The sequence below is a fragment of the Atta colombica genome, unplaced genomic scaffold (genome assembly GCF_001594045.1).
Source record: "Atta colombica isolate Treedump-2 unplaced genomic scaffold, Acol1.0 scaffold166, whole genome shotgun sequence".
NCBI classification, from domain to species: domain Eukaryota; kingdom Metazoa; phylum Arthropoda; class Insecta; order Hymenoptera; family Formicidae; genus Atta; species Atta colombica.
Window position 1 is genome coordinate 773,830 of NW_017259257.1, and position 12,500 is coordinate 786,329.

The 12,500-nt window shown below is 40.2% G+C and overlaps 1 protein-coding gene across 6 annotated transcripts in view; it reads left to right on the forward strand.

Annotated features, from left to right (window-relative positions):
- Window positions 1-12,500, forward strand: part of LOC108686224 (ephrin type-A receptor 4) — a 102,449-nt gene that overhangs the window by 52,426 nt on the left and 37,523 nt on the right. For all 6 annotated transcript variants that reach the window (XM_018191399.1, XM_018191395.1, XM_018191398.1 and 3 more), the window contains exon 3: window positions 9,384-9,463. In XM_018191399.1, coding sequence (XP_018046888.1) covers window positions 9,384-9,463 — 80 coding nt within the window. The remainder of the gene's footprint in view (window positions 1-9,383; window positions 9,464-12,500) is intronic.

Genomic DNA, 12,500 nt, shown 5'->3' on the forward strand with positions numbered 1-12,500 from the left:
CCGTTTTTAAAAAAGAGAGAAAGAAATATAATTATTTAATGTACATTATTAAATGTACATTAAATGTTTAAGAGGGATTTTAAGATCAATTATCTTTTATTAGTTTTCTTATCTATTATTAGCTACTTCCTTAAATAAAAATGATAATGATATATTCAACAGAGTTGAATAAGAAAAATTAGATTCTAGTATATCTTCTTAAGATATTTTCTTTTCCTCAATTTATCTAGTAACTTTATTTAGCCAGCATAGATATGAAAGTCGTCACAATGTATCTACATCAAACTACGCGATTATATCATGATCTCTTTTATACAATGCGGATTAGACTGGGGATCTCCATTGGAACATATGCGTAGCTCGCATAATGAGTCAACGACATCTTGCCAAATGATTCGAGGTATGATACACCGGTACTAAAGAAGGGATGCACATAGATGGACGGTAACGAATGAGTGAGGATTGAGAAAAAAAAAGAGAAAAAAAAAGAGAGAGAGACTTAAAGAAAAGATAATTGATAGAAAGAAGAAGAGAGGGGCAGAGAAGGATTCTGACAAATTGGAAGGCTGTTAAAGCAAAGGCATGGAGGCGTCGCTCGTTGGAACTGAAGGAGAGAGGAAGATTTCTATACATTGGACGAGAGAGGAAAGGAGAATTCAGGAGAGAAAGAGAGAGAAAGAGAGAACAAATCGGAAAAAGACAAGCTGCGCGACTCTCGTGTCACGATGGGCCTCGTAGCAGCATTTTTAGAGCCGAAATAAAGTGGAAGAACGAACGTACACCGTCTCTTGAATATCCGCTGGGCGCGCGTCGGAAGACGTAGGTGGTCTCTCTTCTTAGCGTACCTCTCTTTCCGTCTCTCTCTTCTTCTCTCACTGTTGCGTCGTTCTCATTCTCGTTCATTTCTTCGCTCGTTCATTCCGTACTCGTTCGTCTGTATCTCGCGCGGCTGATCTACCGAGCGAGTTGAGCGAGAGCGCAAATGCTAGCAGATTATAGGTGTAGAACTCTAAATGTACCATAGTAGCACAAAAGTCCGCCATATTTGATCTAATAACTATCATATTTAAGAATTATTACTCTAAAATTACTACTCTAAAATTATTACTCCACTTTAGAATGGAATCTAATTCTAAAGAGTAATCATTAAGTCAATTATTGAAAAAGAATGGCTCAATTGTTGATTTTTAAGAGTTAGATTCTATTCCAAAGATTTCAGAGAGTAAGTTTACTTATTTATTTATTCGTTTATTTACTAAGCTTACTTATTATAATATTTATCGTTTATTTATTGGGCGATCGATTATTAAGTAAAAAATCACAATCGAAATAGTCAATATGAAAATTGTCGGCATTCGGTTTAAATGAAAGGATTGTATTGGGTTGTTCGGAAAGTTCGTGCCGCAAAAGATTTAAATTTAATAAACGTATACTAAAATTTAAATCTTCTGCGTTTCAATTTTCCTTCAAAATCGACACGAACTTTCCGGACAATCCAATATTATTCTAGAGTTCTAGTTAGGTGAACACATTAGACGATATGCCTCTCGTCGCACATGGACTATTCGAGACGCGGAATTACGAAACGTGACTTCCTCGCTCACGAAGATCATCCGGACATCCTAATTCTCTCCGAGATTCTCTCACTGCTGATCGATCGCCGCGTGTATGTGACGATTTGCAATTCAACTCGTCAACATCGGCGCGATGGCTAACCGTTTAATGACGTGATTGTGATCGGAGTAATCAAGATGTTCTAAGAGAAATTCCAGATAATTAACAAGAACATAATTTATTTAATTACGAGAGAAAGAGGGGGAGAGAGAGAGAAAGAGAGAATCAACTGTAACTTAATTTTTTAAATTACTTGCCATGAAAGAAATAATTGATTCTTTAATTTTTGTGTCACGTTCAATTCGAAATTCTTCATTTATATATTTCTTTATTTATTGATTGTAGTTATTTTTAAACGTTTCGCAATGTATTATCGTTGGACTCACGAAATATAATAATAGTCAAAGTTGATCGAGCGATACAATCGGAATAGACTGACTATTTCAAGCGGATATTTCGTTAAATCCTAAGAATCATAGAGCAAAGATGGAGGCGAGATACGAAGCGGCCTCGCCTGACGCTACGTACAAAATGCAAACCGCTCGGGATAAAGATGGAATCTGGATAACGGTATCAAAATCTGGAATACTTCCTCGATGCGCGAGCACGATGGGAAACACGAGCAATGTTACGGTGAACGTAACGTCGCCCGTTCGCGTTTACGTGTCCATGCCGATCTTGATGAAACCAGTGATGATCTTGCTGCTCTCCGAGAGAAAGAGAAAGAGCAAAGATCCTGGAAGCTGTGCACACACGAAATCTCTGTGTTGCCGCTCGTGAGAGTCGGGCATTAGCAGGAACCGACACCGCGGGTGGGTTTCGGTGAATGATAACCGCGGAACGGTAACGATATTATATCGTTGTGAAATCAGGCTCCTTAATCTCGTTTGCGTATGTGCGTGCTGTGCGTGCATGCGCACGCGTGCGGAAGACGAAATCGTAATCTTAATCGTCTTCGTGACGGGCAACAGGTTCTCTTAAGCTCACGATTCAATCCGTCCGTCTCTTTGGATATACAAGGGGTCGAACTTCTTATATGTGAGGACCGTACGGAAAGAACAGGCTGGTTACGTCATTCACCTATCTCCTTCTTCTGGCAACCTGAGCTATTGATTTATCGTCGCGAGAAACGATTTCTTTTATTGTAGGGAAGATGAGCGAGCGCGCGAGTCGCTCTCTGATTAGAGGTATGCATTGTGCATCGATCGACAGTTAATAGACAGAAGAAGAGAAAGACAGAACGGTGTCGCCTTACGCAAGCTAGATTGGAAGTCACGGGAGATAAGCTGGGCAGCCGACGTCGGCAGCCCAACCGATCAGGGTCGACAGATCCCTGAAGATTCAGACTTGGGAGACGAGAAAAAGGAGATTGGACCTCGGCTCTCGCGCGGTGTCTCTTTTAGCTCGTTAACTACTGACGCGATCGTTTGAACCGAAACACTATATGTCAAGACGTAATTTCAGTATTTCTTCAATATACAGACTGTCAATCTTGTAAGCTACTTGAGTTCTCGGATATAAGTTGTCTGAGTTTAATTGCGAAAGATTCGATACCCAAGTAAAAAAATTAATCAAGAAATTGACTGATTAAATTCTGGCAGTAAATTTAATCAATTTCTAATCAGATTTTCCCAGAAAATTTTCTGACAAAATAAAATTTTTTAAAATGATATAAAATCTTTTTTTAATTTATTATCTTTTATTAAGAGTATCTAAACCTGAAACAACTTTTATTAATTGTAATTTTTTTATTATTAATATACTTTAATTTTTTTTCTTACTTATTGCGTTTTGAATTTGAAACCTCACATTGATTACGTAATATGCAACAATAAATTAACTTTCTTAAAGGAAAATTAAAAAAACTTAACATATAATTAATTTCCTTTTTTTTTCGAATTTACGATTAATTTTCCGCAATTGATAAAAGATTTATTACGAATATTTATACTCGGCTTTAAGACTTACTTAATTTTGTCGAATGCTTGCGTCTTTCATCGATTATGTCGATTTCGCTGTATAGACGATGCGAACACTTTGAGAGAAATCTGACGCTAACTAATTACCACACCGCCGTCTATCTAATCGAAGTTAAACCATTCAATATTAGATTTGCATCCGTAACACAGTTTCTACTCACTTTCAGCAAATGTGACATAGGTATACCACGACGAATCAGCTTACTTCGATGATATCGTGAAACAAATTTGTGTTAAAACAAGGTCGACCTCCAAACCGACTTGAAAACATGTGCATGAGGGAAAGTACAGCGTACCGTCGGATACCACTTCAGTCGAGAACATTTTATAAATGGGGACTTCTTTTGCCGATTGATAAGATCAGATTCCTCTCTCGTTTGAATAATATGAAAAATCGAGATGGATAGATAAATGGAAGAAATAAGAGGAACCATGCTGGATACGTCCTGGGTAGATTCGGGAAAAGGGAAGGGATGGGGAGCACAGCGCACAGAGGACCGAAAGGGACGAAGGAGGGGAGGGGGTGAAGGAGGGAGGAAGGCAGAAGGGCCGAAGACGCACTATCGGTGGAGTGAGTTAGAGCCGGCGGGCAACGCTATGCATACCGTCACACCCTGCGACACGCTCCAAATTTGAAATTTAAATTCGGGTACCTCTCGCGGGACCACGTTGTACACCGGTTACACACGCACACATATACGTGCACGCACACTTAGGTGAGAAAGATCTATGCATGTTGCGAGCGTGCATACAGGACGTCTCCAAAATAGTTTTAGACGCTCTCTATGAAAATTTCGTATAATTAAAAGTTAGCATTGAAAAGTAAGAGGTTTCCATCAAACGAAAGCAATTACTTATAAATATGTAGATGGTAAAATTTCACCTCTCACTTCATGGTCTCAAGAGTATTTCTGTAGTAATAGAATTTTTATTAAAAAAAGTTGTTGCTCCTCAAGGTACATTTGATCATATTAAAGAATATAAAAATATACCGTGTCGTCGTACAAGATTTTCCTAGAGAGAGAAGATCGTGTTGAAACGCGTTATGTAGAATGTAATTGTCAAATTATTGTCCCTTTTGGGACACCCTGTGGAACACGGACGATGAATCAGAATGTTTGGAGCAAAAGGAAGAAGGATGTATCGTCGTTTTCACCGACCTGCCCGTTAAGTCGTTTCCGCTCGTCGGTAAACACACGCGGGAATAGTAATTCGAGACAGGGGCTCTGCGCTGTGTCCTTTCACCTCCCGTCAACCCTCCGTCTGCCTTTCCTCCCACAACTAGTGAAGTTGTCTCGAGTCGTGTATGATTGTCTTGTCTGCTTGTCGCTGTCGATCCACAATCGCGTCGAATTCGGGAAGGGAATGCTCTTTCAAGATGAGCTTGTTTTCTCGGATGTCAGCCGCAAATCGGAGCTTGCTCTTTCACCTTGCATCTCATGCATTGTGGTAGCTACTGTCAGACCTCATCTTGCTCTTGAAAAGAGTAACTATACATCGCAGGAAAGTCTCCGGAACCAATCAAATATGTCTAGGAAAATTTTTGTATTCTTCAATTTTAATAATTTCAATTTCAACGTTTACTAGAAACATGATAATTTTGATAATTTTCTTGAACGACATATGTTTTTAAAATTTTTTTACTATAATGGAAATCATTTTCCTAAAGATAATTTCGCGATTTCTATTCTTAACTCTTTGCATAAAAATATATTATTACTACTTGAAAAAAAGATTAATTGAAAAATTAAATAGTTTCTATAGATACGTCTGTGTCTTATGATATATTTTACTTACATTTTAGTAACACGGGATTCAATTAGAGTATATTTTTAAAAGTTAGAATAAATAATATATTATAGAATCTGAAAGAAACGGTACTTTCGTCTAGGAAAATTATATATATTCTTAAACTTTAATAATTTCAACGTCTACTGGAAGCATGTTATTCATTGATCACTTTCTTAAGCGCTACATGTTTCTAAACTTTTTTATTATTATGGAAAGTTATCCGATATACGATAAAGTATACTTGAACGTTCGCGTTACTTACGTCCAACGACCGCAGAACATTCTGCAAAATAACGGTTACATCGCGCTGGCATTGCCCGCGAGATGATCGGCGTCGCGACATCGTATTTTCTTCCTGTTCGTTTGCCCGCAAGCTTTTACCGAACGTACGTAATCGCATTTTCCTCGGTTATGATCCAAGTCACGAGAGAGAAAGAGGGAGCACATCCATAATTTTTTTTTGTTCTCCTCTCTTATTCCCGCCGCTCCTCTTCTCGACATTCCACGACGACACACGCCGCGAGTGGCTCGCGTCATGTGACACGTGTCCAACAGGCGAAGGCGCATAATGCACGTGTCGCACGCACGATACGTAACGGCTGCAGTGCTGCACTGGCATGTGACGATCGCCGCCGCCGCCGCCGCCGCCGCGTCATCTCGTATATCGGCGGGCAGTACTTTCTCTTTTCGCGTTGATGATCGCGTAGATGCGGTCGACCAGCATCGAATCTTCAAACCACACCGTTATCTTTCCCTGATGCCACGCACTTGTGGCGAGGTAATCCCGAGGTACAACATTAGTCAATCGAAGTTCTGAAATTTATACTAGCTCTAAAATGAACCCTCGAAGGATAAGTGTCAAACTACATAAATCAAAACGTATTAAAAAGCATGTGTCGTAGCAAAAATGAAGTCGTGGTAAAAATATGACACAAGTATGATCGGTACACGGAAAGAAAGACTAACAGTTTTGCAGTATTTAGAAGTTTAGCTGGAAAATAAATATGTAAGATGCTCCAGATGATTGCTAGAATATTAAATCTTTTATAGAATTGCTCATCGTGTTTGAGTCCTACAAAATTATTTTGATGTACAACAAAATTATTTTCAGATCTGGATTTAGCACAATTTTTAAATACTTCAGCAAAATCATTTTTTCTGCAGTTTTTTCCAGTAAAATTTTTTAATACTTCAACAAAACCATTTTTTTTCTGTGTAGAGATAGAACGTTCTAAACCCTTCTATGCTTTATATATTTGTTTGATAAAAATTTGATTGATTTTGTCCTTTCTCCTCTCTCTCTCTTTTTCTCTCCTAAAGAAAATTTGTATTCAATTTTTAGTAACATAAAATTGACTTCAAATCGACCGTTACAATCGATCGTGAATAAAAGGAAATGCAACCTTTATAGCCTTTTAAACGAGGAAAATGGCCAGCGCTTGCGGTCCCTTTAATAGCCGCTATAGTGATACGGTTGAATAGTTACTAAAACGTCATGACAGTTGATTGAAATTGTTGCCAGAGTCATGCTCGTCGAAATTATTACGGAGTACTTCAGTACATCTCTTTCCGTGGTCATCTGTGTTAGTAACTATAGTTATCTTATCCCGGAATTACCCTACACAGCTGGTGGTGCAGCGATATAGCTATATGTATATAGATTGGCTAAGAGTAAACTCGATAGTTTCTATACAGAGACCTTTTTCTTACGTGGCTCATTCGTGTCACTACGTAGTCAGATCGATCCGAGAGGTTTGTCATCCCATAATTCATTTCTTCGTAACTTCTACGTTCGGCCTTCAAGAAATAGATATCTTCTTCGACGTAACACGTGACGAGAAGATGGAAACGGCGCTGTCTAAAATGCAAATTTGAAGAAACATTATTATAACGTCGTGGATTGAGTCGGTTATTCGTTGAGTAAATCTCAGTGATAGAGAATAATCCTGAGGTCAATCTGCCAAGCTTTCTGCGAAGTTTATTAGGAGCGATAAAGGCGATGTGGAAGGAGCAACTCTCTCTCGGATCTTACTCCGTGAATTCGGTTGTGCGAAGACGCGTGCCTATATATTCGAAGTTCTTCACGAGAGCACTTGAATTAGATCGGCACGTTGCAGTGCAAACTCCACTCTTGCGAGATACTCTTCACAATGATATGGCTTAGAGGGTAACTGATCCCTCGGCTTAAAATGGAATATCCCTTTTGCGATATTAATACTCGCCGTTATCAAACTCTCGCGCATTCTAAAATATAGATACACGTATCCCATGAAGCGTCCGTGCAATACATCCTTTTATTTAGATAGAAAATAAAAATTGTTACAGCAACAGAGAGAAAGTTTTATTTTTTGCAATTTAGGTTGGAATCGCCTAAAAATTTGTTTAGGTCTCTGTTGGACCAGAACTTCGTCCCAGATTAATCCCAAAGTTACATTCGGCACAATTTTTTTTTCTTTTTTTGTTTTGAGCACGCGATCTGTCGCTCACACTCTGCTCCACATCGATCTGGATGCAGCGAGATAATTGCAGTTCGCGCGAGTGCCTCTGTCGATTCAGTCGGTGGCGGGATGGGAGGTCGATGGGCGAGGAAATGGAAGGAAAAGGGTCCAAAAAAATGGTATAAACAAAAATGGATTTTACAGCATATAGTTTTCACCTTTGAGATTCTATGCTGTCGGAGATGAATGGATGAGTGTGTCGCATTCGCGTCGCGCTTTGGTCTAGAAATTCAAAGACCCGATATCCAAATAGGAACTCTAAAGACAATCATTATTAGAAACCAGTGATACAGTCAATCTAATTTAATATAGGTTTAGACGAATATCGCGAAATAAAGGAAAATTAGAAGGAGAATTAAATGACTGATGATGATGATGATGATGATGATGATAAAAATAAAAGGGGAGGGAGGAAGGCGCGGAAAGAAAGGAATGATGAAAAGGAGATACAGGAAGGAAGGACGGACGTGCTGTCAAGGCTGAAAAGAGAAAAGGTGCTGGAGATACAAAGAACGCGAGGCGAAAAGAAGAGAGGAATGTGCTGGGCGCGTGGATGAGAGGCGAAGAGAGGAAGAACGGATCGACAAAAGGGAGAGAGGAGAATTGAGGGTTGGTGGCGGCCCAGACCCGGTCGATACGACCACTACCACCAACATCACCACCGCCACCTCTATACGACGAGTATGAGGCAGGACAGAGCGCGGAACTTGGTTCTTGCACGAATGCACCGATATAGCGGGTCTTTTCGTTTTTTTTCCAACCTTACATATCTTTCTTTCTCTCTCTTTCTTTTCCGTCTTCCTTTCATCTCTCGATATTTTTTCACCCTTTCCCCTCCCCCCCCTCCCGCGTTTTCAACGATCCGCCATTTTCAGAGAGAACGTGCTCCTATAGTTCCATCTCTCTTTGGTAGATTTCCTCACGATGATTTTGGCACGTATACTTGCTGTTTTTCTCAAGCTCAGTCAAATCTGGCTATTGTTTGAATTTCGTATCGCCTTCTGTAATTGTACAAAGAAAGAACGATTTTGCTGACGTATTGAAAAATTTAGATAGATGCAGATCTGAAAATAATTTTTGTTGAATTATTAAAATAATTATATAGGAAACTCAAACATAAGGATGAGCAAGGCTGTAAAAAATTTTGATTTTCTAATTAGTTTGTGAGACTCCTACGTAATTATTATTAGGCTAACAAAATTATTTTCAGATCTACATGTAACTAAATTTTTAGATATTTCAGCAAAACTGTTTTTCTTTATAACATTGGTAATTATTCTGATAGATGTGTTAATTGTACGAAATAAGATAATTGAAGGAAGTGCATAATGGGAGTTGATGAAAATATAAAAAGAGAATTTGGGAGTTCTTTAAAATTATTTTTCTCTGCTTTTTATAAGATACATTTTATATCTTATAATTTAGAAAAAAAATGAACAATATTTATTATGATTATTATAATGTTCAAACTACTAACATCACATTTTCTTTGTGTTTGCAGTTGTTCTCTTGGACACGACGACGGAGGAGAAACTCGATTGGACGAGATATCCTTTCGGGCCTCAAGCTAACACTCCTGGTGTAAGTAGATTAAAATTTTCATCGCATGTTATAGAAGACATCAAACTTCTTAAAATTTTAGCGAAAATATTTTTTTTCTCTCTTCGGTACGAAGGAAAATTATTCATTCCGATAGCTTGACTTTTTAAACGATACAAGCATCGAGAATCCGAAAGTAAGATTCGCCCTTCCTCGATGTGGGGGAAGAACGAAACAATTTCTTAAATATCGCGAATTTCCACGGAAATATTCGACGTGCCAACAGCAACACGGGGAAATTCCCGCCGACGTAGGAATTCCGCTCGCTTGCTCGCGCGCACGCTCGGCATCCTTTTCTGCGTGGCCAAAGGGAAATATTAAAAATGTCTCAAACATAAATTAATACTCTCTCGCGAGGTCATTGCACGCGCATTCAGGAGCGCGCGCTCTCTCTCTCTCTCTCTCTCTTTCTCTTCTTCTCTCTTCCGACGATTGTAACAAAGGAACGCCTAGATGGAAAAAAATTCCAGGATCTCCCGACATTTTCTTCTCTCTCTGTATTTTTTTTTTTTTTTTTTTTTTTATTCTTCTCTCGCGGAGTGGAGAAATCTTTTGGAACTCGACTGGCCGGGTTCCGGTGGGTACCAGAAGCACTTTATAGTCTCGGTACGCACGCGGCACATACGTGGGCTCCCGCTGGCCGATGCGCTCTCTCGGCGCCATGTTTGTTTTTCAGTTGTTAAGCGCGCAGCGGGCCGCCAGACAGGTTTAAATCAGCCTCCACCTCTCTCCGTTTCTCCTCTTCTTCTTCCTCTTTCTCTTCCTTTGCCGATTCTCTCCTGCAGCATCACTCCCGCTTCCTCCCCGTCCTCCTTCGCGCTCCACACAGTTGGACCGTATGCACCGCTCTCGGTTCGTGAGTCAGTCCAACCGGGTAACAAATTGCTTTTTGTTTGAACGGACAAATTAGTGATACAGCCGCGCCGGCAGAGGTGCCGGCCGAAAAGACGGGCCGGAGAAGGGAAAAGGAGGGACACGCGGTGTTTATTTAAACATCGTAGGCACCGAGAATGCAGTTTCGCGCACGGGGGACATCCTCTTTCGTGACCCTACGTGGGTGTCGGCCACGGATATCTCGCGTTCGAACCTTCGGCTCGATCATGACGATAAACTGGCGGCTTTGATTTTTTTCGCGACTCGACAAACTCATCGGATATTTCCAAGCTTTATTGTAATTTTTATTCTATTTTTATTATATCCTTCCATTATTTATCTCTATACTTATCTTTTGTATGATACTTTCATAACATTTATGCAGGATGTCATTGTTTAACGGAGAAGGCAATTTGTTCTCTAAACAGATAATTAATAACTCTTTGCTCGTCGTCGAGACGTCCCACGAGCTTCTTGCCTCTTTCCGTAAACTTTTTATTCTTTATTTATTTTATTCAATTATCAAAAATCCTTTTTTTGCCCTCGATCGAATGTGTGGTACACGCGTGCTCGTTCTTCTTTTTTCACTTCTTTCTCTCGCAACGTCGATTGTTAGTATCGCAGCGCTAATCGGCCAGCGTAACACTCTATTTGAAAAAGTTCTTTGAGACTGCTGTTGATTTTTCTGGGTGCTAAACGTTCGCCCTCCCCCCCCCCCCCCCCCCCTCCCGCGCGAACGAAAGAGGCCGAAGAGGGATGGCTACGCCGGCGGACCACGCACGGGTGTCTGATCTTCTTTTTTTTGAGAATGACCCGAAAAAGAAACGCTCTCACACTCTTCGTTCTTCGTGAACCACTCGAGTTCACTTTGCACCTCCCATTCCATCTCACCCATCGGAAGTGCTACGTCGAAATATACGTTTCTCTCTCCCTTCTCTGTCTGTCTTTTTTTCTCTTCCGTGAACTCTTAAGCGCACGTGCTCCTCGTAAAAACGACCGCGATATTAGTTACACCTACGAGCCTTTAAAGTTCCTCCCAAAGGTTCGTATTCTTGGCGCTAAGTATTGGTGTCCGTATATGATTCTCGTCGATTCTGTCTATTGACACTCCGAACGTCTTCCTCACACTGGACAAATAAAGCCCAAGCGTGGACGATCGTTTAACTTTAAAATATGCGTTAATAATATGAAGCTGTGGTCCCAAATCGATTTTTCAAACATTCCGTCTTTCAAATACTGATGCTTATCGGCAATCTTCCGTATTCAATCCTGACAAGTCGCCCGCTCGGAATTCCACGTCTTGCACGTTCCGCAGATCGATCGGATGAACGACAAGACTTGTCCATTGCCTGACGATCGTAGATGACGAGAGACGATGTTCCATTTCCCGGGTCGAGGAATTCACGTTTCACGAGGTTCCCTTCACTATACGAGGAATGCGTACGTCAACGTACGCGCGAACTAAAGTGGGGAATCCTCTTAGATTAGTCCAGAGCCTGATCCGCTTCCTCAAGCGATTCTCTCCAAAGGAAGTTGCGTCCTGAGAAAGCAAGATTGATAAAAACGAGAATGTTCTCACGACTCGCTCTAATCAGTTTACTCGGACAGGAATTAGCGCGCCTCTCACGCGCATCATTATTTTCGATCATGCGTGACAGGAAATTTATTTCCGAGGATGAATATTTTTCCTGAGAGGATCCGGATCCAATTAACCGCACACCACACACATTAAGTGTCCAACCCCGCCGTGGATCAATAAATAGAAAGACAATATTCTTGTGCGATGACAAGCGAGGAAGAGTGCGAAATTATTTCTAATTGAATACACTTTAATAAATGTATTCATTATTTAAGAGACATCTAGATTCTTCATAACTCTTAATTAAGCGCAGAGATCAAAGGATTATATACTTATATTTTAAAAGCATGTAGGAAAAAGCGATCGAGACTTTGTGGATGCTCTTTTATCATTTTAATCACTCTTCTCCAGTCGGCATTAATATCCCGAATACGATAAATATGCGCCCTTTTAACTGATAGGGTAGTTATTAATATACAAGTAAACGAAATTAGCTCAGAGTATTTGAGCAAGTCGACAGAGGGAGGACAAGGCTCGGAGCGAAAAGATGCTTTGATGCTGGCGGCG